We start from the raw sequence: 27747 nt of genomic DNA, 5'->3' as shown, positions 1-27747 counted from the left end.
GAAACAACCTAAAACCTAAATATCCATCAGGTGATGACTGGATAAACAAAATATGGTATAGCCATCTAGTAGAGTATTTTTTGGCCATAAAAAGGAGTGAAGTACCGATATGTTACAACATGGATCACCCTTGAAAATATTATGCTAAATGGAAGAAGCCAGTAACAAAAGATCACATATTTTATGATTCCATTCAATTGAAATGTCTAGAAAAGGAAAATCTACAGAGGCAGAAAGTAAATTAGTGGTGGCTTAAGGCTGAGAAGTTGAGAGTGAGGTGGGATAGTGGAGTGATTCCTAAAGGAATCTAGGTTTCTTTATGAAGCAATAAAAGTTTCAGAATGGACTGTGGTAACAGTTGCACATGTCTAAGAATATACTAAAAACCATTGCATTATATAGTATAAATGGATGACTCTATGGTTGTGAATTGTAGCTCATTGAAGCTGTTTTAAAACACAAATCTGGCAAAATGTTTATCACTGTTATAGTTGGTCAATAGAAACTGAGAGCTTCACAGGCTCTTCTCTTTGTATCTTTGAAAATTTCCATATTAAAATGTTTTTAAAATATCCCTTCAGATGAAGTTTAAATATCCAAAATATGTATGTACTTGGTTTAAAACAAGGTTGGTTTTTACCTTGTGTTTACCTCAGGTAGGAAAGCTGCACAGCATTATCTGACTTCGTAGCCCTGCTCCGTTGTTGTTCCTATGTAAGAACACTTACATCTGACCTCTAGTGGAGCACATACTTTGCATTATACTTGTCAGAGCTATTTTCATCAAGAAATGCCATCTATGTGTCCCCTTGCCAACATCTTTGCAGAGTTTACAACTTTCAGCAATTTATTGGCATCAACTATGCAATACCGTTAAGCAGCTGCTCCTTAGTTGAGCTGTTTTAATATACCACCACTCTCCACACATAGTTTGTATTAAATGGCCGAGATATGCAATTTTGGATTCAAGAGAGCTGTTTATCTCCCTCATAGAGATTACTTATGCAGTAACAATCGTCATCAGCCTCGTCTAGAAGTTTCATAAGGATGTCCTTGCCCTTAACTCCTCCATTTTGAATAGTAATTATTTTACTGCAGTGTGGTTTGTATTGTTTCATTTTATTTCAGTTTTATCCCAAGTCTCAATTGTTCGGCCAGATGCAATTCTAGGGTTGTTAATTTTAAAGAATGGTTCATTCATTCTCGAAGCTACTGTAATTTTTTTTATGTATTTGATTTACTAGAATGTAACATAAATACTGTTTGCTTTTTGGAAAGCAGTATAAGTGTATCAGAACTAATGAATATTATTATAAGTCAGACCATGTTCTAGATTAGTAGTTAAAGGTCTCAAACTCGTGGTTTAAGGGAAAGAGGATTGGGGCATGGCCCTTTTACAGTATTTTGATTTTTCCATGAATAAGTAATATTTTAAAAAACAAGAATTTTTAAAAATATTTTGAGAAATGTCTTTCTAAATTAAAGGGACAGTTTCCAAGAATAGGCTAAAATTGCCAAAATAAAGGGCTCTGATTTAGGGCACTCTACATTTTGTCATTCTGGAGAAGAGGGCCTGCTTCCTGCCTGCCTGAGGACCTTAAAGTGAAGCCTTTTAACCGATTCTCACAGCCACATGGAGATTGCATTCAGTTGTCTCATCCAGATGAAACAAAAAAAAACAACAAAAAGAAAACTCCTAATGTGGCTCTTTGTTCATAAATTGGAACACACACCAAAGACTGTCAGAAACTGAAAGAAAATAATAAGCACAAAAGGGGGGGAAATCACAATAAACAGGGGCGCCTGGGTGGCTCAGTCAGCTAAGGACCGGACTCCAGCTCAGGTCATGATCTCATGGTTCATGGGTTCAGGCCTCATATTGGACTCTGTGCTGACAGCTCAGAACCGAACCTGGAGCCTGCTTTGAAATCTGTGTCTCCCTCTCTCTCTGTCCCTCCCCCACTTGCACTCTGTCTCTCTCTCAAAAATAATATAAAACATTTATTAAAAAATTTTTAATAAAAAAATCACAATAAACAGAGAAACTGACCCTATTCTCCAAAGAAGAAAAAACAAATTTCCATAGCAGGAAAGAACTTACAAAATATTGTAATTAGTTTTTCATAAATATTTGAGAAAGTAATATTTTCATAAATTAAGGAACAGTGAACAAAAAAAGGTGATATTTTCAAAATTGCTAAATTAAAGTCATGAAATTATTATAAGTAAAAAATGTCGGGACAGGATGTGAGAAAAAGTCAATGAACTCTCCTAAAATTTAGAAAAAGGAAAAAAGATGGAAACAGAAAAAAGCTAAACAATATAGAATATTCCAGAAAGAAAGAAAATGCCTACAAAGAAATAGAAATCAGCTTGGCATCATAGTTCTCAGAAACTTTATTTTTTTTTTTAGGTTTATTATATTTGAGAGAGAGAGAGTGTAAGTGGAGAGGGGCAGAGAGAGGGAGATGCAGAATCCAAAACAGGCTCCAGGCTCTGAGCTGTCAGCACAGAGCCCAACACAAGTCCCAGACCTACAAACTGTGAGATTATGACCTGAGATGAAGTCGGATGCTTAACCAACTGAGCCACCCAGGTGCCCCAGAAATTTGACTTTAGGAAACAAAGAAGTAATAGCATCAGAGAAAGCATAATACCTTCTTGCATATTACCTTCTTCCACAATACCTTCTCAGAAAATTACCAGGTTGTGTGCCATCAAATAACAGAGGGAGGGAGAAAGAGAGGGAGAGAGAGGTGCAAGAAATAATGGAACTGGCCAAGATAAATAATAAAGAAATAAAGTAATAAAAAGAAATTTTAGAATAACAACTGTGCATCAGTCTTAAAAGCTGTGAGTACAAAATTGAGCCCAGTTAATAAATAGCATTATTAAGAAACTAGATTATAAATAGATGGTAAGGAGGGAAATATCTGTAAAACGTCCAAATAGGAACCCAAGTAAATGGCATGATTTTGAGCAATAGATACAGTATAAGAAAAAAAATTCAATTGAACACAATACTTGAGACATTCTCCTTTGAACATCACAGATTCCTTTCCTGTGCATCTAATCATACTCTCTGCTCTACAATGAATAGTATTTGTAAGTCATTAAATAGTAGTACAAATAACCCCACTGACCAGTCAGAAAAGAACAGTTGTAGAACAGAGAAAAGCAGAATCAAAAGCTAGGGAAATGAAATGCACAAGTCAAGTCCAAACAGTAAGAACAGTTTCTTAAGTAGGAGATGGAGCCAGCAATCGGAGGCAGACAAGAACATGGGAAGAACCAAACCAGATCAGGAAAAATTCAAGATTTCAAGGTGACTTCATCTTAACAAAGGATTCTGTTTTGTAATGATGAGTACGTTTTCTAGCTCATGTATGTTTTGTTGATGTGTTTATTTTTGTTCTGTCAGTCTAAGAATTGGGATCTCACAATTATAACCATTTATTGGTTATAATAGTAATATTGGTTGTAATAGTAACAACCAATTAAGGCATGACAATTTATGCCAAAAATGTAGGTGAAAGATATATTACAATATTGTCATGGTTAGAAAGACTCAATATTATAAAAGTTCGTTCTAAGTTTTTCTTTTAATTTAACATAATTCCATCCCTATTTCTTGAATCATTAAACATTATAACAGGCTGACATGGGTGCGTGAATTGACAGACTATTAGTATCGAGTTTAAAAGTCCAGAAATAAATCATATACTTATTAAAATTTAGTGTATGATAAAGCTAAGCATCTGCAGTGGGTGAATACATAATGTTAAGCTACGGGGGAAAGATGTTGAATCCATACCCTTCACCATAAGCCAGGATAAACTTCAAACAGATCAGAGGTCTAAATGTTTGAAAAGGAAAAGACAACCATAAAAATAACTTGAGGAAAATGGAAGAAGAAAACACGGAGAAGGCTGTACAATGAGAGTATATTCAGCTACATCAGAATCAGTCCTGCATAGCAAAAAAAAAAAAAAAAAAAAAAGTGTAAAAAGTATAAACATAGTCAACTAAAACATAAACAAGAGGGAAGAAAAACTGTCACTCCTATTACAAAGGGCTGTAACATATAAAGAGCTCCCTGAAAATGTAGAAGAAAATGACTAACCATCCAGGAAAGAAATGGGCCAAGGATAGCAACAGAAGAGCAAAAGCCCTTAAATATATGAGAAGCTGCTTAACCTCACAATAGAAGAAATGCTAAATAAACATACTCACTTATCCGACTGGCAAATCTCCAAAAAAGTAACACAAGCATACATGTTATCAATTAGGAAACTGAAGCTCATTGAACCAGAATAGATTGCCTAAGTTTACATAGTTAATAACAGCGTCAGAAATAGATGTGTCTTTGACTTCTAACCTGATGCTAAAAAGATTTCTAGTACATGTGCTTGGTTTTCTTTGTGTTCAGTTGATGATGGTATTGTAGATCATATTTGATGTGGAATTTTTCTTTACCATTGATATAAAAGGACCAAACATAATAAAAATGCACAAAATTTTTCTACATGTTCTTTTGGTACCCATTGTAGCTATATTTTAATAGGAATTTTACAGAACTGTGTTGCTTATAAAGTGTTCTTTATCTGGATTTCAGAAACTATACTAACATCATTTAATGCAATCAGATGAACGAAAGTAGACTATGACAGCAGCATAAATTAAAGTGGTCCTTGTGAGGATAAAGAAAACACATGATTTCTCTTCTGTTTCTTGACCAGCACCAGGAATGAGCTGCATCCTGTAACTGCTCCTATACCAGGAGCAGAAGGAAGCCCAAGAGAAACAAAACTATGGCTCCTCTCACCCTCTGCCTAGGGTACCTGCAGCTCCTTCCTGTTCCCTCCTCGTCGCCCTGCCTGTCCCCTTCCCCAGCTCATCTAGTCCTCTTTGCTATATTAGAGATTAGTAGTAAGTTGTGTTAGAGGTGATTATTTCCTTTTATTTTATCTTCATGCCCTGACAGAAGAGTTATGGCAAGTAAATATAGGGTTTTTCAGATAGAAAGTTTCCTTCTGATAGGCTGAGAGACCATCATCTCTCCGTTCCCTTCTACTTACCATGGAAAGTAGAACAGGAGCTAAAATCGACCATAATACCAAACATGTTTAACATCAAATCACTGATTATGTACTTCACTCTAGAGAGCATATTCATGAAATAATCTTGAAAGCAAAAAGAGCCCTCAAAAGGCTCAAATAATGTTCTATCAGATTGGCAGTGTCTGAAGGTACACACATTTTCACGAGCATCAGCCAAGCCAACCCCAGTACTGCAGAAAGGAGAAAAAGGATTCTGGCACCATTTCTTCCAGCTCCTCTCTTGGCCCTAAGATTTATTAAGGCTCAGTGGCTTGAACTCAACAGCTAAGTTTTAAAATACTCACTCATGCTAGATGGTTCTAAATAGAACTAATGACAGCCAGGGGGGAGAAAAGGCCTGTAGGAACTTGCTCCGACACAGAGCTGATGTCTATAAACAGATTAGTAGTAGAAGGGAGCAGAACATCTCTCTATCTCCGTAACTTTTATGTCTTGGCATGAAAAGGAAATAAAATCAAAGGAAAAAATTATTTCCAGCACAACCCACCACTACTCTACAGATAATAAGGTAAAGAAGACTTAAGTCTGTCCTCCAAATGCTTGTGTTTTATTGAATGCATTTAGTAATTAATCATAAATATCCATTAATTAGTATTACATGCTGAAGGTTTGAGTGTGGGGAAAAATAAAAGACAAAATAGACTTGAAAGAGGAAATGACTGAAAATCGTGATTGGATCTGGGCTCTTACTTTAGAGGTTCAGCATAATTAATTCATACTTCAAACAGCAACTGCTAAAGCCAACTCCAGTTTTCATTTGTAAAAGAATAGGGAATGACATGGTTTTAAAAATTCTTAAATTGCATTGAACTTAAGGTTTGAACTGGTGATTAGTAGGCAAGGAAAAAGTTTTGGATTCTTCTTCCCTTACCTTCTTCACATAAGTCATCAAAAGGAAATGGGATAATTGATGAGATAGAAGAGAAAAACTTAGTAAGTACCTAAATCATCTACTCACCAAACAGGTACGGAAACACTACAGTGGAAAATGGCAATGTCAGTGGTTCCCAAATTTCTCTGTTAGAATCACTTGAGGACCTTTAGAAAATTCGGAGACCATACCCCAGCCCAGTTACACACAATCTCCGGGGGGTGGGACACAGGAATCAAGTGCCACAGGTGATGCCAATATGTAGAAAAATCAGGGCCCCACTCGAGTACGGAATGATCTGTCACTTACTGTACTAAAAATACTGATACTGACCGATTATTATGTGCATCCTTGTACACTGCCATGTTATAACATCAACCGTAATTAGTCTGCTTGCTAAAATCATACTTGCCATTATCTTCTCTCTTCGTTTATCAACAGGAATTGGCAGCAATGAAACAGATTGTCACTAATATGCGCAGTAAGCGTTCTGAGGACCAGTTACTACTTACTAAGACAGAAGCAAAAAATGTGACAGAAGATCATAAATCAAAGACTTTAAATGTGCCTAGAGAACATGAAGACAATATATTTATACCCAAACCAACACTCTTTGTAAGTACTATAAAAAGTAACTTAGAATTTTAATATCTCTGATTTTCGTAAATATATTTTACTGAAATATCTTGCCTCTTACTCATATTGTTTTTAAACTAATTTTAGTAGTTTTATTTGAAGGCCTCGAGAGATCTATATTAATCCCTTTTCTGAATATATGTGTTACCTACGTTACGGTGGGGTTTTATATTTTTAGTTAATATATTGGTCTTGCCCAGAAATTAGCCTTAATGTAGCATTTACCTCCTTTAGTCTTCAGGACTTCTAGGGGAATCAAGAAAGACATTTTGTATAAATTTTTAATTTACTTAAGAATAAAAAGATGCAGAATATCACCTGCCCCCTCTTATTTGTAAATTAGTATATTTTGCTCTAAGACGTTCTTTGTAAAGCATAAAACCAATCACATTAACATAAACTGGAATGCATTTTTAGGTAGAAATGTATAGGCACAGATACCATTCAAAGAACAAAAAATCAGAAAACTTTGGATTAGTAATATAGAAAATACTGAAAATGGTGTTTTAACAATTAAGAATAAGAATAAAAAGGCAATCAAAACAGGATTAACATTATTAAATATTACACTTCAACCATCATTTCCCATCCTCTGATTTCTCAGAAGAAACGTGATTTTTACCATCGGAACAAACTAACAACCAGACAGATTTTCTGTATGATATTCTGATTTAGTGAGTCCCCAGAATTTTGTTTTTTAAAACTTCCTAGATGATTGTGAGAATTGGTCAAGTATAGGAGTTTCTGATCTAAGCTACTTCGTTATACATTCAGATAATGCTCAAGATCAATGAGATATGAGAGATTGCTTGGTGACTTCCTGGTGCAACATCCCTTTTTTTTTTAAATGACAAAGTTACAATTGAGATGAAATAAGGGATCATTACTGTTAAGGATTCATGTGGCAGTAATGGAGGCTGTGCTGATAGGAGAGAGAAAACAGGAAGCCTAGATTGACCAGCCAGGAAACAAGGCAGCTATACGGATTTCCGGATTTCCGCAGCTGTGTCTTGGGATCTTTTCCTCTAGTAGCACACCAGCTTCTCTTTGTTTCTCCCCCAATTTCTGCTTACTCATAGTTTCCACTTCCCCATCAACTTGTACTTGGCCCCTTGTCTTGAGACATGTTTCCTTCTCACATCTACTCTGTTACAACCTAGGTCTCTCTGTAAGTTCCAAAAACAAGAATCTGATTGGCGCAACTTATTTTTGTTGGGTAATACCCCTTTATGGTGAGACTTGTTAAGGTTATTAGTCAGCCTACTGAATGGCCACTTTACCAAGTAGTGAGCAGGGATCACATGGTACCAAATAAAGCTGCCTGCAGGTATTTATTGCAAAGGACCGTGGCTCAGAAAATGAGCTAAGATTATGGCAGACAATATATGTCGATTATATTATAATCTATAAGAAGAGAGTAAACTGACTATAAAAGATATTGATGGGAAAAGTAAGGTCTGATGAAAACCACAAGATACTGCCAAATACGAAAAGCCTATCACACACTGATCTGCTTTTCTGACCCTTCTCTATTCCAGGCAATGAACTAGTCCTTCTAACCCCGAACTCCTACATTCCTAATTTTGGCTAATAACTGATTCTGATATATTGACTATACCCAATGTATAATTAACAGTAAAATTTCTCCAGTACCTCAAAATAGGGTTATGCAGTGAGAGTAAAATTAAGAAAATTCAAAATATAAAGCATTAATTGAGTGGGTTTTCTTTCCTTCTTTTTGCTTATTTGTGTTTTCTAGGGGGTTATGATAAACTTAATTTCCTTTAAAATAAGGGACAGATGTTCAGAAGTATAGCTCAGGAGCGCTGGGCTGGTTCAGTCCAAAGAGCAATCAACTCTTGATCTTAGGGCCATGAGATAAAAAAAAAAAAAAAAAGGCATGCCCTCAGCTATGCCCTAATGAAACTGAGACTAATACTATAAACCAGTTGCATCAAGACCTTGTGCTAATGCAAAACTGTTAACGTGAATTAACTGGGTAACGTGGAGCAAGTCATTTAAATACTCCAAGCTGGTTCTTATCTATAAAATTACGGAGGAGATCATAGAGAAAATTTTTTAATGTTTATTTATTTATTTTGAGAGTGAGACTGCGAGCCAGGGAGAGGGGCAGAGAGAGAGGGAGAGAAAGAATTACGTGTGGAGCCTGACGCATGATTCGAATTCATAAACCGTGAGATCTGTACATGAGCTGAAACCAGGAGTCAGACGCTGAACTGACTAAGCGGCTCAGGCGCCCCTGGACATCTTTCATACTAACATGCTATGATTCTATTTAGGCATTATAATTTTTACAGTTGCTATTTGAATATTTTCAATTTTCCATAGCAATATTTTTCTTGTATCTTCTCTGATGTTGTTAATAAGGAATTTATGATGCCAATATTTGAAAATAAGTTCTAATTATCATATAATCTTACAGTTTCATAGCAAAAATGGAAATATTTCTTTTTTTTTAATGTTTACTTGCTTAATTCTATAGAGAACATGCACACGCACGCAGAGGAGGGGCAGAGAGAGAGGGAGACACAGAATCTGAAGCAGGCTCCAGGCTCTGAGCTGTCAGCAAGAGCCCAATGTGTGGCTTAAACTCATGACCTGAGCCAAAGTTGGATGCTTAACTGACTGAGCCACCCAGGTGCACCCAAAGATGGAAACATTTCTAATTTGCTTCCAGATCCTTTGGCTGAAACTGTTTGCTATTCGCATTTTTCCCTGATACTAACTTTAATGCTGGATAGATGGATGGATGTGTGTTCACATATGCATACTTTCATATGAGGAAAACACACAAAACTACTTTTACCTGGGCAATGGGGTAGAGGTACAGCTGTCATATAGAAGAGAAGGAAGGATAAGAGCCTGAGACATTTTTCTTTATATGCTGTCATGTTCAGATGGATGTTTTACAGTACTCACGTGATATATATGAAGGCAGCCCCAAAGGTGCATTTTACAGACAAGTTCTGGCCATCAGAATCACAGATATGGCAGAGTTGCTTTTCAGGCATTTAATGCACTAACAAAGACTAGATTGAACCACAAAATCTAAGTGCTTTAAGGATAGGAGCTGTGTTTCCATTGCCTTGCACAGCTCATGAACAAACCTGATACTCTCAAATATCTGCCCATTGAGGGCTTAAAAAAAAAAGTTTTGTGCCTTCCTGATTTACTTATCTTCTTAGCTGTTAAAACTCTACTGGATGGGAAACTTCAGTGTTAAACTAAAAAGGACAGGGAGAGTGAAAGCGGCAACTCCCAAGGCTGTGGTTAGTCACCAAGACTGTGGTTAGTGCCACTTCTGCAACAGGCAGCACCTTTCAGTCCCTTTCATTCACAACACTCCGTTCTTTCCCACTAATCTACTTTCTCAAGGTAGCTTTTAGCTGGATCACCCCTTTTCTCTAGCCTTACCTATCTCCTTTCTAGAAAAAAACTGGAGTTATTCTAATCCTCTTTGAAGCAACTTTCCTTTTTTCTTCCTGAGTAGCATGGGACCAACCTTTGCTACTTTTCCACTACCATCCTTTTCCAAACCAGTATTTTTACTCAGGATTCATATCATTGTCACTATTTTCTCACTAAAAATGTAGCTATTAGCAATCCTGCTCCTAGTCTTTTCTCCAAGCAGATTGTAAGCATTGAAACAATAAAGAACCTTAGGCTCTAGGGAGGCCAAGGAAGCATAATAAAAATGGGTAGTACAAGGGACGCCTGGGTGACTCAGTCAGTGAAGCGTCCAACTTTGGCTCAGTTTATGATCCCACGGTTAATGAGTTTGAATCCCACATCATGCTCTGCACTGATAGTGTGGAGCCTGCTTGGGATTCTCTCTCCTTCTCTCTATCCCTCCCCCACTTACTCTCTCTCTCTCTCTCTCTCTCTCTCTCTCTGTCAAAATAAATAAATAACTTTTTTTTTTTAAATGGGTAGCACCAGTACACAGTGTATAAGTGTCCGAACTACGAGGTTGTGGTAATGTTCAGATCTTACCTTACCTTGGTTATCCCAATGGCTATCATCTGCTGACTGAGAAGTTCAGTGTATGTAATTTATACATAAATGGTTATATGAGCACATGACTCTCAGTCATCTAGAAGGCTACATGTGCTCATCTGGAGACAAAAAATGTTCAAATAAGTACAATTCGGTTCAACAGGTTCGTCTTGATTATTTGCAAGAACCCATGCTTAACATTATAGAATATTTGATCATTTTGATATAGACAGAATCGGGTGCACTACTTTAGAGTAAAGTAAATACTAAGTTCTGTGAAGATTTAAAAAAGAATAGATACTGTGATGTTGATGGGTTCCACAGAAAGGATTTGAGGTTGGCCTTGAAGAATGTCTAAGATTTTGACAGGTGACAGTGAGGGTTAGAGAGTGAGAAATTCCAAAGGCAGAAAAAGTACAGTATTGATAAAGTATTTTCTAATTTATCCTCCTTTCCATTATTTAATACTATGTCTAATATGTATTTTTTTATACCTAGACTTTATTCCTTTCTTTGTATATTCTTGTCTCTGCCTTCAGTCACTTCATGACCCATTAACACTTTCTTTAGGATAAAAGTAGATAGTATATACCTAGAGTAGTCACAGTCAGAGAGGCAGAAAGGGGACAGTGGCCGCCAGGGACTGGGGGAGTAAGGAGTTACTGTTTAATGGGGACAGAGTTTCAGTTACACCAGGGGAATGGATGGTGGTGACAGTCGCACAACAACATGAATATACATAATACTACTGACTTGTACCCTTAAAAATGATTTTGCCCCAATCAAATTCTAAGTAGATAAGTTATAAAAGCAATTTTTCTCATCATTCATCAAAAATGAATTTAGCAGTAATTTATAAAATAGTAATATAGTGAATGCAACTGGATGTATTAAGACAAGAGGCACAGGACGCCACACTGGGGCGTAGCACTATATATAGGTCATATAATGAACCTAAACCAGCACATAAAAATGAAAGCTGTATTCCGTATACACATATAAAAACGGTTCATATAATGGAACCTATGAGAGATCAAATGTCTTCAGAAGTCAGTTTACAAAGAGGAAAAGCCAGTAATCCCTGGAAGGAGGTACACTTGATTGTGGCAAATCTACTTCAGTAACACAGTCTGTAAAAAAAGAAAGTACTGATGGAGAGTGGATGGAAGACAGATAAAAGGAGTCACAGAAAACTGCCACTGAAAATCTTGTATTGTCCTTTTTGGGTTCTAAGATTCCTTTTCAATATCAAAAGTTTTATTTCTTCTCATTCACAGATATTAGTAATATTTTTTGTATCAGTTGATTGAAAAAACACAAGTGTACAAATTCTCTACCCTTTGCTATATGTAAGCTATTTGTAGCTTAGTCTACAAAAGCCACTTAGAGATATTTTGGTCAGGGAGCCACAGTTAAAAAAAAAAACAACAGTTCACATTGTGACCTAGTGACAGTCACACACTTTGTCAAAACAGAATTGGCCCCAACTATGGCAGTTACTCTGACGTTTACTATTCTAGTCTGTTTTTTTTTTTTTTGTAAATTGGATTTTTTTTGTTTGTTTGTTTATCTGAATTTCTGCAGTACATCATTTAAAGCTAGGTTAGGCTTTTAAATTTTTTTAATTTTTTTTTTTTTGAGTGTGAGAGGGGGCGCAAGTGAGCAAGGGGCAGAGGAAGAGAATCCCAGGAGGGGCAGAGAGACAGAGGAAGAGAGAGAAGCCGGGCTCACCTGAAACGGGGCTCCAGCTCATCCCATGTGGGACTTGAACTCACAACTCAACTCACAACTGACTGAGCCACACAGGCGCTCCAACAATTATATTTCTTATTACCAATTAATAAACTAGCATTCTGATTCTTTTGGATTTAGTTAGCCTCTGCCACTTTTTTGTTTGTTTTTGTTTTTGCTTTTAAAGATCTTATTTTTTTTAAGTAATCTCTACATCCAACCTGCGGCTTGAACTCACAACCCTGAGATCAAGAGTCACATGCTCTACCAACTGAACTAGCCAGGCACCCCAGCCTCTGCCACTTTTTAATTCTCTTAGCAGATAGCATCTGGCATCCCCTATGATTTCCTGATTTTGCCATGAAAGCTTTTTTCACCTTTTGTTTTTAATATTGTGCATTTTATTTTTTCTTTTGATGTTTTTTATCTATGTATTTTTGAGAGGGGGTGAGGAAACTCACAAGAGAGCTGGAGAGGTATAGAGAAAGAGGAGGACAGAGGATCAGAAGTTGGCTCTTTGCAGAGAGCAGAGGGCACAATGCGGGCTCGAACTCCAGAACTGGAGATCATGACGAGAGTCAACATCAGATGCTTAACCAACTGACCCACCCAGGAGCCCCATATTCTTTATTGTTTTTTTCTAAGTAGGCTCCATACCCAACATGGGGCTTGAACTCAAGTCCCTGATTTCAAGAGTCACATGCTTTACCAACTGAGTCAGCCAGGAACCCCTCTTTCACCTTTAATACTAAGGACTTTGAACTAGTTTTAAAGAAGGAAATGCTGAAATGTTTTAATACAGTTTTGCATTTTAGGAAGGTAAGGTTAGGATTGTGGACAGTTAATTGAACAGAAGACAGAGCCAAATCAGAATTAGGAAGTCATACAGGAATTAAGCTAGAAACAATTATGGCCCAGTGAGGTCAAGATAGGAACAGAATAAGTTAAAAAAAATAATAAATTAAACAAACAATAAAAGTTAAGTTTTAGTCTGTTTATAATGGATGTTGTAAGTGAAAAAAGGAGAAACCTAGGATGAAGAGGAATCAGATCCTGATTTCAATGCTGAGCAAAGTAGGATACTGTTCACCAAGACAGAGACAACAGAGGAATAGGGAGTTCATTTTGACTGAGTTTTAGTCCCTTGTACGAGCCATCCTGTGAAAATATCTATTGCTCCTTAGGACTACCGTGTAAAATGGGGGTAGAGGAGAGTCCGCTGACTTTTTGGTGGTAATTGAACCTGGCCGAGGGCATGGATAAAGTTAGGAGGAGTTGATCATTGATGTCACTTCCAACATTGTGTACATCTGTTGTGGAATATAAAACAATATAAAAAAGATAAAATTATGAGCTTACATACTTACCTATGTGCCTACACATATGTATACATATATGTATTTACATTTAGGAATATGATCCTTCTTACTTTGAAGTGGGAAGATCTAAGTGGGAAGGAAGTACACTGTATACGTATTATAATATTGTATAAATTAGTATGTTTTGATCAGAATCAGTGCCTTATATATAAAGAGTTCTGAGTGCTTTATTTTTTAACAACCTCCCCTGTTTTTTTTGTTACTACTCTGTAGAACCAGACTCTTTTTAGATTGAAACAATTGAACAGTAAAGCTTAAGAAGTACTCTGGCAAATACTTAGCAATTCAGAAGTTCAAAGTACAGTGATTTGGATCTAGTAATCCTTCAGTAAATAGCTATTGAGTGGATAAATATCCATCTATAGATGCATAAGCAAATAAAAAGAACCATGTCCTTGATTCTTTGTAACTCTCTTTGAAAATAAAATCAATTTATAAATACTTACCTATGTAAAATATGTTAGTATATAGGCTTTGAACCAGAAAACATAGATGTATATTATTTTTACAGACATACCAATGAGAAATTATTCCTGAACCTTTGCCCTTAAGTATCCTTCTGAATTAAGAAAAGCAATCATTTACTGCAATTTTACATACAAAGCCCCAATATATATAGGTACTTAGTTCTCTGAATTGCCTCTCTTATTTTCCTTATAAGTATTTTCCTTGATTTTTTTTCTCTTTTTTCTTTTCTTTTTTTTTTTTTAACAGACCAAAAAAGCAGCACCTGAGTGGTCTAAGAAACTAAAGATGAAGACCTAGTGTTTTAGATGGATTTGCTGTATCATTATTTACTCCTGAAGTTCTTTCTCTGCTGAACAAAAAGTTTATCTTAATCATGTATACTCGGCATTTTTATAAATAACTAAAACTAATTTTAACTGAATGTTAAATTAACAGATTCCAGCCTAAGAATCAAAATGTATAAAGTACAAACAATAGTCTGCTTTGTATTTGATTTTATCTATTGTGTTACAAAATAAATATCATATGCTCTTATGATTTACATGTTGGAGCTTTTATAATCCTCAATGAATTTTTAAACTATGTGGCTTATAAATATTTGGCTAAATATTGTTATATTGGTGAGTATATTTTCTAGCTATATAATATTAGGTTTAAATGTAACACAAATACCAAGATACCTTACATTTTTTTAAATTAAGAATCATTTGTGAAATCTACCAGAAGACACTTCAAATGCCCAATGATGGTGGTCAGAAATCATTGTAGGTGAAAATGAATTGCTGATTATTTCTTTGGGCTCTATTTTTCCTTATGTTTCATATGATCATTAATCGGTAAAGTCTAGTAGAAAATCTGTTATTCTATTGGACAAGTAAAAATTTGGTGGAAAGTCTCTTGGTACATTGGTCTAAACAGTGCTGATTCAGATGCAGTATGGACCAAATATCTAGTCAGTGACAAAAAAAATTAATAGCATTTTCTCTCTTTCTTGATATGTAATATGTACCATTTCTCATTCAAGAGATAAAACTGAAAGAAGAGGGGGAAGGAGGGAAATAGAGAAAGAAAAGAAAAATCTATTTTTATATATCAGGTTCTCTCAACCAGTGCTGAACATAGTAGCTAGCTGCCTAGTTCTTTGTTCCAGGAGGAGCTGATGGGGGCATCTCTCTGCAGTATGGGATGTTAGCAGCATCTCTGGCCTCCACCACTAGATGACAGTAGAGCCCCCACCCCCACCCCCACCCTCAATTGTGTTCAGTGGAAACATCTCTTGTCCCCTGGGGTAGCAAAGTCCCTCCCTATTTCCTAGTCAAGAACCAGTGATATCAATGATGATTCCTGTAGATATCAAACATGAATACTATCTGTTCAATGTGTTCTTTGAAAATCATAATAGTACATACTGTTAGTTGAATGAGAGAACAGAAAATGCCTTTGATAATAATATATACTTAAAAATCTATCATTGGCCTGAAGACCTTAATCTCCTCTCCCCTCTTTGTTTCATTTAGCTAAACATCTTCTCATATACCACTTTCTGCAACAAAGGTTTGTGAATATGACCTTTCTTAGGCATACATTTAACATCCAGAGTACTTACATGATCCATTAAAACTATACTAATTTGTAGACATAATTTGTTTCCTTCTAAAATGACAGAAGAAAACGTCTTATTTTATGTTCAATTCTAATTATTAACCTAAAACCATTTTATAATTTATTTTGGTTAATCCATTATTGTATGATACTTTAATATAAAGGAATACTGATTGATTATCCAAGTTAAAGTAATGATGTGAACAAGGGCACAGAAGTAGGAAACTTAGGAGCTCATTTAAGAAATAGAAACTGCAGAGATGAAATTGAGGAAGGCTTCCTCCCTCCAAATCCTTAATATTCTTCCCTCTTTTCTTCCTTTCATTACTAGATATAATTCCATTAAAAAAAAAAAGTTCCTACTATTATTTCTTACCATAATATCTATTAATAAATCTCAGGGTTAGAATGTTTGGTTTTGTCTTGAATTATATTTGACATACTGTATTAGTTTCATATGGACAACATGGGGAGTTTATATTTTTATATATTATGAAATGACCACCACAGTAGATGTAGTTACCCTCTGTCACCTTACAGAGTTATAACAATATTACTGACTATATTCCTTAGTTGTATATTACATTCTCATGACTTACTTATTGTATTGTAGAACTAGAAGATTATAGCTCTTAATCCCTGTTACCTGTTTCACCTATTCCTTATCTCCTGTTAGACTGTGATATGAATGCTTCTTGGAAGACCTCTACAGATTTCTAATTCAGATGCCTTATCAGAAAGTCTCATCTCTTCTAACCTAATAATCTGTATTAAATTCTCTACTTTATCTCTCTTTAATTGTGCTTACCATGTTTTATAATAATTGCTTATACTTGTCCATTTCCTTGAAGGCAATAATTGTTTCTTATGCTTTTTTAGTCCTCAGTAATTTAGCACTGTGCCTTGAACTTAAGTAGTAAATGTTTATTTGATGAATTTGGGCAGAGATGAGATATAATGATATAAATTTTTATTTTATTAATGTCTTAAAACTAGAGATTTTTTTTTTTAGTATCATGGAATCTATTCTAGCTCATTTCTTAATGTCACTACAACCCCTGACTTTTCTCCAAATTTCCAGACCTTCACTTCTTCACTTTTTTTCTCCTTATCACTTAATTTATTATTATTATTGGTTAAAAAAATAACAAAATTTACTGTCTTACCCATTTTTAAATGTACAGTAGTGACTATATTCACATAGTTGTACAGCAAATCTCCAGACTTTCTCATCTTTCAAATCTGAAACTCTATACTCGCTAAACATAAACAGCTTCTCATTTCCCCTCCCTGGAAACCCAGTATTTGTCTTTTTGTGACTGGCTTATTACACATAGCAAAATGTCCTCAAGGTTCATCCATGTTGTAGCATATGTCAAAATTTCCTTCTTATTTAAGACTGAATAATATTCCGCTGTTTGTATAAAGCACATTTTTTTAATCCATTTATCCCTTGATGGGCATCTGGGTTGTTTTCACCTCTTGGCTACTGTGAATCTCCTTATTTCCTAACTCTTACCATAATCCTTTCCTGGCTTTGGCATTTTCTTATTAAAAAATAAATAAAAACAGAATTAGCATAAAATTCTTTTTTTCTTGCTAAATGTTTTATGACATGTTGCCCAAGTGAAAGAATAATGGCTGCCATTATCAAGCTCCTTCTATCATCCAGTTGCTGTGTTACATGCTTTCTTCTCCTTAATTTACTTAATCTTCACAGTAACTTTGCCAAGTAAGCATTATCTTCATTTTTAAAAGAAGAAACTGAGACTCAGAGTAACTTAATGGCCCAAGATCAGACACATAATAAATAGAAGTGGATGTGAACCAAGACTGTCTAATTCTAATGGCCAAGCTCTTTCCAGAATGCCCTCCTGCTTCTCATACTTCACTCCCTTTCCCCACCCCCTGCCCCAGTGAGATGGAAAGGAGGGGGAAAAATCTTGATTTATCAGCTTTCTTTGGGAAAAAATATAGATAAGACCTGTCACATAATTGAATTTTTATTCAAGAAAAATTTATAGATGTCAGATGTATTCCTAAAGATAATAATGTGGCAGTGATAAAGGATTCTGACGCTAAGGAATTCCATATTCTTCTAACAGTTCTTACTAAGTTAATCATATATAGTAAGCTTTTTAGAACCAACTAAATGGCCCGCGCATTAATTAATTCATGCATTCATTCAACAAACATGAAAAACCTAAGATGTATAAAGCATTCAAACTTTGAATTGTTTGTTCTCATCCTTTTCTCAAAGGGCTTTGAAAAAGCACTCTATGGTGTCTCAAACACCAGAGGAGAGATTTTATCTTATCCTCCATATAAGAATTTCTGAAAAGAACTATCACACAGTGACCCAGAGTACTCCAAATTCACTATATTATATGGTCAGTGGTTAGATAATCACCCATCAGGAAGTTTAAAGCAAGATTCCCACATTTAGAGGAGGTTGAAGCTATTAATGAGCCAGATTCCCTTTCATTCTAAGATCTTGAAAAGCTAAGACTATGCACAAAAAGGGGCAGGGAAAATAGTTTATTTTAATGTTACTTAGTTTAGAAAGTAGTAAGTACTATAAATGCTTCGAAGAAAGGTTTCCTGAGGCATAGAGGTCACCAGACAAAGCTAGCCAGCTAGCTACCAAGAATCCTCTCTAGGTATCGTTTACTTTGGTTGATTTACAAGAGTCCGTAGTCCAGGCTCAGAAACTTGATTTTATTATTATAGTGAAGGTGACATCTTTCAAGAGTATGCCCCCACTCACTGGTGTATAAATCATGTATTTTGAGCAAGAAGTAAAACTATTCTACATAATAGAACTCCAGGATTGGCGCAGATGGAACATTCTCTCCCTGTTTTCCCTTGGCTTCTGCAATACTGTAAACTCATCATTTTCCTCCTCCCTCCTCTTCAAGCTGATCATGAACCATTAATCTCTTTTCCCTTAAATCTGTTTCCTGTTCTGTATCTAATCTCTTGATAATTTCTGCTCCCTGCCTTTAATTACTATATGCCAATATTGCCAAATATATATCTCTAGGTCAAACTGTGTCTTTTAATTTAACACCTGCCTACTTGACGTGTCTCCTTGGATGTCCCATTGTGAGCTCAAACCTGACATGTACAAAACTGAATTCACCAAGTTTCTTTTCCAATCGTCAATAGATGGTACCACCATCTATCTTCTTGGTGGCTCATATCACGATTCTGGGAATCATTCTAGACCCTTCTCTTACTGACTCGCAAGCATTCAATCACCAAGCCTCATTGATCTGCCTCATAAATATTTCCCCTTTTTAAAAAACTTTTGATTATGAGAACTTCCAAGTGCACCAAAGGGCAAAGATAAACATCAGCAAAGCAGGTTGGGGAGACTCATGTGTTTGCTATTTGTGGTAGTGGTTTCATGAGTGCTTATGTCACGGTTTATAAAATTGTACATTTTTTAAATGTGCAGTTTATTATATGCCAGTTGTACCTAAAAAAATGTTTGAAAAGGAAACCAGGAAATCACTAGTTAGTAATCTCCAATGAAATAAATGATTCAGGTATCAGTCACCAATGAATGCTGAAGAAATGGGATACAAGGATAATAGGGAACTTTATATCAGGCCATAATCACCTAAACGTTCTTATCAACCTTACTATCACTAAAAGTGGGGCAAGCAGAAATTATGTGCCTCTTGATGTGAATAATGTGAAATATAAAACAATACCTATGCAGCATCCTTGGGAATAACAAACAGCCTGAATCAAATCAAGTCTTCAGATCTAACTTCAGTCTACAGGCAAAACAAGAAATAGATAAGCTGAATAACACCATGAAGAAGGAATTGCCTAAATCCAGAATGTAGGACGTTATGGGTATTAGAAATGTTCAGTGTTTCCAGGCCTTCCGATAGAGCTATGAAATTAATGTTCTTAAATGGAGGGGGAAATCATAAGCTCCTACTGATACATCCAGTCTAACTTAAGATTTTTGTGAAGATTTCAACTTCTTGGTTTTTATATTTTGTATTTTATTTACTGTTTATGAATTTCTGTCACCAACTTAATTTAAGCGCTTATGTCTGCTTCCCTAAGTTATGTCAATAGTATTCAACCTGATCTTCATAAATCTACCATGCCTTTCTCCAAACCATTCTCTACAGAACAATAATCTTGTTTCTTTTTCTATACCACAATTTTTCATTCAAAGTTTAATCTACGGTTTATATAAGGTATTTATAAGTCATGAACTTGAAAAACAGAACAAAATGCAATTGAGGTATAAGAAGCACAGGTGCCGTGTTTCAGTAAATTTAATTCAAAATTTTAAATGACCAGATAAATGAGTCTTATTTTTTACTAAACCCATGTAAATATGGATTTCAATAAATAAGTATATGTAAATATTGATTTCATATAAGGTAGAGAATACTCTTATTTTTCATTTAATGAAATCCTGGCCATTTTAATCATAAGATTTTACATCACTGGCATTTTTTTAAATTATTAACTATATTGCCCATAATGTAAAACTTTTTTTGGAATAGTTGCCAGTTATTTCACTTGCTACCTTCACAGACTAGAAGTTCAGAATTTTTTTTAACCAGTAAAATGAGTTTATTCTTGAATAGCAGATAAATTGCAATTTGGAACTAGAAAACTTCGGTGAACCCGAGGCAAGTTCCCAGATTCACCTTTAAAAACTTCTGTAACGTGCAGCCTGCCGGGAGGTGGCACAGCCACGCGCCGCCCGTCAGGAGGCGGTGTGGTCACGTGTATCACGTGTGGAACCGCTACGGCCACGTGGGTAGCGGCCCACCAGCAAGCGGTACGTCCACACACATCACGTGTGGAAGTGGTACCCACGTGGGGAGGCGGTATGGTCACGCCGGAAGCCATGCAGCCACAGCCCGGGGACGTGGTGCGGCCACACGCGGCAGTCTGGGGAGCCGCACGTCACATGCGGAAGCGGTACGGCCACGTGGGGCAGCTGTACGGTCACGCGCAGCGCGGCGGGAGGCGGCTCGGCCATGTGCGGCAAGTCAGGTGGCGCTGGTATGGCCTAGGGCGGGGGGGGGGTGGGCCGAAGGGTCGCACTGGGAAGCAGTACACCCACGCCGCGCCTCACAGTTGTGGACAGCGTGTGGGGGGCCGAGGGGGCCTGGAGGGCTTCCGGGTGGAGTGCCGGCGGCCAAGGGAGGAGGGCGCAGTTAGCAGGAGCCAGAGGCCTGTTCAGAGCCTGTGTTTTAAATGGGGAAGGAAAAATAATAATAATAAAAACTACTGTATACGGGGTTAATATTCATTTTATATGAAGAACTTACATAACAGTAATAATTAAAAATCAGGGAGAGGACCTAAGTAGACGTTTTTCAAAAAAAAAAAACAACATAAGATTGCCAAAAGACACGTGAAAAAAAGCTCAACACCTCTCATCATCAGGAAATTCAAATCAAAACCACAATGAGATGTCACCTCACATCTGTCAGAATAGCTATCATCCAAAAAACAAATAACAAAAAACAAGTGTTGGTGAGATTGTGGAGAATTGGAAGCCATCATGCACTGTTGGTGGGAATAGAAATTGGTGGAAAATAGTATAGAGGTGCCTCAAAAAATTAAAAACAAATAACCAGAGAATTAATTGAATTTAATGAATAATTTAATTAATTAAGGGATGCCTGGATGGATCAGTCAGTTATGCATCGAACTTCGGCTCAGGTCATAATCTCGCAGTTTGTGGGTTGGAGCCCTGTATCAGGCTTGGGCTGGCAGCTCAGAGCCTGGAGCCTGCTTCAGATTCTGTGCCTCCCTCTCTCGTCTCTGTCCCTCCCCTGCTCTGTTCTGTCTCTCAAAAAGAAAAAGTTTTTTTTAATTTTAAATAAATATTTTAATTAAAAATAGAAATACCATTTGATTCAGTACCCCCCAGAAAACAAAAGTTCTAATTAGAATAGATACATGCACCCCTATGTTTATTGCAGAATTATTTACAATAGCCAAGATATGGAAGCAACCCAAGTGTCCATTGATAGATAAATGGGTAAAGATGTGGTATACACATAACAAGGGAATATTACTCATCCATAAACAAGAATGAAATCTTGCCATTTGCAACAACATGGATGGACCTAGAGGGTATTATGCTAAGTGAAGTAAGTCAGACAGAGAAAGGCAAATACCATATAATTTCTCTTACGTGTGGAATATAAAAAGCAAAACAAGTGAACCAACACAAAAAGAGACTCTTAAATACATAGAACTAGTAGTTGTCAGAGGTGAGGTAGGTTGGGGTATGGGCAAAATAGATGAAGGGGCGTAAGAGGTACAAATTTCCAGTTATGAAATCAATAAGTCATGGCAGGGAAAAGTTCAGCAAAGGGAATATAGTCAATAATATTATAATAACATTGTATGGTGACAGGTGTGGAGCACTGAGTAATGAATAGAATTATCAACTCACCATGTTGTATGCTGGAAACTAATATAACATTGTTTGTAAATTATACTTCAATAATAAATAAAAATTAAGTTAAAAAGATTGCTATATAGGCATAACATTAAGTTAATGCTTCTAAATAGATGTATAAAAACATGTATTTCATTACCCTCACTCTATAGATCCCAAAAGTATCCTAAATTTAGCCGGTACTTTTAGTTCTTGTACTAGAAGTATGTTGTACTTCCTTCATATTCAAGGAGAATACAGTTTAGATTGGAAAAATCTTCAGACATTTCTTTTAAACAAATTTTTGATACATTATTTTGTCTTTGGGCCTTTACTTTTTATTTTTCTTATTTTATAGTTGAGCACTTTTCAATTCAGAAACATAACACTACCTTAGACATTCAATCCTGTGACTAATGAAACATGTTCTAAACTGTATTAAGCAGTTTAGAATCTACCATATTATATTGCCCCAAATGTAATGAGATGGAATAGAATAAAAACGACTGTCCTCAGTTACAACATAAGATGTTTCTTTTCTTCTAATAATGGAAATGCTTATATGTCACTGGAGGGAAAAAGTTTTAAGCTCTAAACAGTTTAAATCATTCAATGTCACAGTATATAATATAGCAGTTGTAGTCCTCATTGCTAACAGCTTCATAAAAACTAATAACATGTAGTTTCAAGCACAGAAAAAGAGAGTGAAAGTAGAGATTTTTTTTTTCTAAAATGCCCTGTCATGTGGAATAAATGGATTAAGAGCAGAGGAGAAAAAATTAATTGCAACTTTGTCCTTCAGATAATCAAAATATAAGCCCCCCAAAATGAGAAGTTTTAGAAGCTGATCAAAAAGCTTGAACACCAGCTTTGCTGTTGGTCATTACAGTTTCCTTCCTAGTAAATCCAGGGATGGTTGGAGGAGTTTGTCCTGACTATTAAATATTTGTAAAACCTCATAGTACACTATTACTATTATACTATTTATTATACACTCTAATTTTTCTCTATCATCCTATACTTAGCATGTTGATTCGTAAAACCTCGGCAGAGTCTTTGACAATTTTTGGTAATTGTAAAAAACACGGAACAGAAGTTTACCCTCTTAACTTTTAAGTGCCCATTGCAGTATGGGATGGTGTGCTCTAGAGTGTTTAACAAGCGGCTTGCAGGGGAAAAACCCAGATTTGGCAAGACCCGGGTTTCCATGGTGAGATGCCATATGGCCAGCATCGAACCAGGATGGTGGCACCGGGCACAGGAGCGTACGGTGAGCTGCCCCGCGCAAGCTGATGGGCCCTGCACACGCTGCTGGGGCCCGAGGGTGCAGCCCTGCACGCCTTCCAGCTTCTCTCCATCTACTCCCTGCGTTACTCTTACTCCTTACTCGGCGACCTTTTCACAGTTCCTTACGCTCCCCGGCTTTCTTTTCTCAGGATTTTCACCTCGGGGTGCTTCTCTGCCTAGGAAACTGCACCCTCCTTCCCTGGCTGCTCGTGCCTTAGGTCTCAGGCTTCCCGTGCACCCGCTACACGAGAGCTGGGATCATGATAGAAAAGGGGCGGGGGGGGGGGGGCGCGGGAACCTGTGGTTTTGGTTTTGTTTTAATGTGTTCTTTAAAAACAAAACAAAAAAAAAGTTTTCCAAACCACTGCCCTAGACCGCAAGCACTAGGATGGGCACTGCCAGCCGGATTCTCATTTCCTAGGTCTCCAGTATCCAGTCCTGACCCGATCCGGACCATTGTCAGCCTAATTCCTTCCATCAGGTTCCATTTTGGTGCTTCTGTTCTGGGGGCCTGTGGACCTGCCCTCCAGTTGCCTATTTGCTCTATCCCAGGAAATGGTTATTTTACAGTCTCACTGGCAGAGGACTGCTTTATTCTTATATGCTATTCACTCCATACCAGCTACACAGATGATTATTTCATTATTTTGAATGTTCTGATCATAATATGATTTTGAAGGCCTTGTTCAGACTTACAATGTTTTAACATCCCTCTTAAAAGAGTGTACCTCATATCTTAACGTATGTCATTTTTTGTAATGTTCATTTTTGAGAAACAGAATGTGAGCGGGGGAGGGGCAGAGAGGGAGACACAGAATCTGAAGCAGGCTCCAGGCTCTGCTCAAACTCACCAACTGGGAGATCATGACCCAAGCTGAAATTGGACGCCCAACCAACTGAGCCACCCAGGTGCCCCTTACCCATGTCACTTAAATACAATGGAAATGTAAGCCATTTTTAGTCATCTTATAAACATTGTCTTCATTTTTTTAAGAGAATATTTTTAATGCTTATTTATTTATAAAGACAGAGAACGTGGGGGAGGGGCAGAGAGAGAAAGAGAATTTCAAGCAGGCTTTGTACTGTCAGCACAGAGCCCAGTGTGAGGCTTGAACTCACAAACCATGAGATCAAGCCCTGAAACAAAATCAAGAATCCGTTGCTTAATCAACTGAACCAATCAGAAACCCCAACACTGTCTTTAGGTCATAGGATTTATTTATACCACTGTTACATATTTCCACTAACATCATTTTCAGGAAAGTACAATGAAATTTTCCATGGCCACATACTTACTAAGTCTTCTCTCTCTCCCTCCATTCCTTCTTCCCTCCTTCATCTTCCCTTTCTTTAAAAAATTTTTTTTTTCTGGGACGCCTAGGTGGCTCAGCTGTTTAAACTGCGGACTTGGGCTCAGGTCATGATCTCACAGTTTCGTGGGTTTGAGCCCGTGGGTTTGAGCCCTGTATCAGGCTCTGTGCTGACAGTTCAGAGCCTGGAGCCTGCTTCGGAATCTGTGTCTCCCTCTCTGTCCCTCTCCCACTCGTGCTTTGTCTCTCTCTCTCTCTCTCTCTCTCTCTCTCTCTCTCTCTCAAAAAATAAACAAATATTTAAAAAATAATGAGAAAAAGACTTATTGTTTTAATTTCTTTTAGTTAGTAAATTGGTACCTGAGTGAGAATAATAAGTCTATTTTTATATCTTCTTTGATCTGTTACATTGTATCGGGTATTTATCGAATATATATTTTCTATATCTAATCACACTTTATTCTCTGTTTAGTAACTGTAGAACAATGAAAATACTTATTGAGAATCTAAAGTTAAATACATATCCCCTAAACCTTAAAAGTCCGTTGCATTTGTAATTCCTTAAACACCATCTGTTAGTGCTTTTAGTAAGCAAGTTGTTAATTGATGGGGCAGAAATGTCACTAACATTAAAAAATTGTGCTCTAAAATGTGTTTAGACATTCTAAACTACTGATGACTTCTCTCTCATTACTCTGCTCACTTATCTGCAATACTGCACCCACAGTCATAAATCTTCTGCCTCTTTTACTTCCAGTTCCTTCCATTTATTTCTCGTATGATCATCTTGATTTACTATTATTGGTATGATTGGATCATCATTACTGATTACTTGTACAGATCCAGGATCATACTATCTGCTCTGTAAAATGTTACTTCCACTTTTATTTTCTTACTTCTAGTATTTTATAAATTTTAAAAGCACTTTTCCCCAAAATGCTTTTACTTGGAATTAGTAAAAAGTTATGATCCTAAGGACCTACAACAAATAATAAAAACATGTATCTAACTTCTATTACCTTTGGTGACTATGCCCATTAGAGCAAACCCTAGAAGGTAAAGAGCTTTGGGATGGCGTATTTGCCAGTATCCTCAGAGCTTGGAACAACGCCTTACGCATGCTAGATGGTTGATAAAGGATGGTTGAATCAATGACTCTGGGGACAGGAGGGGAAACACCCATGTCTTTACTTATGTGGCACTGAATGCCCACAAATATGTACGTGTTTTTTTTTTTTTTAAGATTTTAGTTTTAAGTAATCTTGACACCCAGCGCGGGGCTTGGATTCACAACCTCAAAATTAAGAGCTGCATGTTCTACTGACTGAGCCAGCCAGGCACCCCAAATATATATGTATTTTAATTACTTGTAGAATCAACGGGTCCAGTTTCCATCCAGTTTGATCAAAAGAAATTATATGGCCAAATCCACCAGATCTCCGTGTGGGATTTTCAGTCACAGGTTCTTTATGCACCTGCTGTTTCAATAAAGGTAAAATAAAATTTTGCATGTGATTGTCCTAGCAACTATTCATGCAGATGGGTGAACTGATTATTAAAAAAAAATGGAGGGGCGCTTGGGTGGCTCAGTCAGTTAAGCATCCGGCTTTGGCTCAGGTCATGATCTCACGGGTCATGGGTTCAAGCCCTGTGTCGGGCTCTCTGCTGACAGCTAGCTCAGAGCCTGGAGCCTGTTTCAGATTCTGTGTCTCCTTCTCTCTCTCTGACCCTCCCCTGCTCATGCTGTCTCTCTCTGTCTCTCAAAAATAAATAAAAAACAGAAAAAAAAAATTTTTAAATGGAGTGCCTTGGTGGCTCAGTCGGTTAGGCGACCTACTTTGGCTCAGGTCATGATCTCACCATTCCTGAGTTCAAGTCTTGTGTCCAGCTCTGTGCTCACTGCTTGGAGCCTGGAGCCTGCTTCGGATTCTGTGTCTCCATCGCTCTCAATTCCTCCCCTGCTTGCACTCTGCCTCTCTCTCTCTGAGAAATAAAAACATTTAAAAAGAATTTTTTTAAACATACTTTTTTGTTTTGATTTTATAGAATCAGGAGTAAGTGGTTTTAGCAGAACTGTACAGATGTTGGTATGATTTTCTTTGACCTCATAAATAGTCTTGAATTTAATTTTCAAATACAGATTTATTTTAACTTTTTCGGTATGTAGACACATAACTCCTTAAATTCCTATTTTGTTTTTTTTTTGTTTTTTTTGTTTTTTTTTTTACAATTTTTTATTTTTTTATTTTTTTTTCCATAAATATTTTATTGTCAAATTGTTTTCCATACAACACCCAGTGCTCTTCCCCTCAAGTGCCCTCCACCATCACCACCACCTGTCTTAAATTCCTATTTTGAAGCTTAGGGTTCATTCCCTTCCTTGTTGCATACACAACTGCCCTCTGTATTCCATGTCTGTTTTCTTTTATTTAGAGCAATATCTGAAATTCTTATTTTTTTATTTGTTCATAGACTGCCCCTCCTAAACACCATGAAAGCAGACCATCTTTTCTGATCCTGCTATATCCCCAGCACCTCGAATAGCCCCAGGCACAGAAAAAATTGCTCCTGGAAATTGTATTGAACAGTAGGAAGAAAGGAAGTAAAGAAAGAAAATGGCACTTGCTTTCTGATTTTTTTTTTTCATATTGCATTTTGGTTAGAAAAATGCCGTAGTCCAAATACCATCGGCTGAGTAGCTTCTAAATACTGGAAATTTATCTCTCCGTTCTGGCTGCTAGCTAGGTAGTCCAAGATCAAGGCACAAATTCAATGTCTGGTGAAGTTCCACCTCTTGGTTCATGGGTAGCTATGTCCTGTTGCTGTGTCCTCACCTGAACAAGGGGGTAGGGAGCTCTCTGGGGTCTCTTTTATAAGCCACTAACCA

At 36.8% G+C, this 27747-nt stretch overlaps 1 protein-coding gene across 1 annotated transcript in view; it reads left to right on the top strand.

Annotated features, from left to right (window-relative positions):
- The window catches only part of PIBF1 (progesterone immunomodulatory binding factor 1), a 207167-nt gene extending 192422 nt beyond the window's left edge, over nt 1-14745 (top strand). The window contains exons 17-18 of the mRNA XM_029936617.1: nt 6433-6606; nt 14469-14745. Of these exons, the coding sequence (XP_029792477.1) occupies nt 6433-6606; nt 14469-14519 (225 nt within the window). The 3' untranslated portion in view covers nt 14520-14745. The remainder of the gene's footprint in view (nt 1-6432; nt 6607-14468) is intronic.
- Nucleotides 14746-27747: the final 13002 nt, after the last annotated feature.

This window comes from Suricata suricatta, chromosome 4 (genome assembly GCF_006229205.1).
Source record: "Suricata suricatta isolate VVHF042 chromosome 4, meerkat_22Aug2017_6uvM2_HiC, whole genome shotgun sequence".
Lineage (NCBI taxonomy): Eukaryota > Metazoa > Chordata > Mammalia > Carnivora > Herpestidae > Suricata > Suricata suricatta.
Note: the sequence above shows the minus strand (reverse complement) of the source record. Positions and strands in the feature narration are given on the sequence as shown.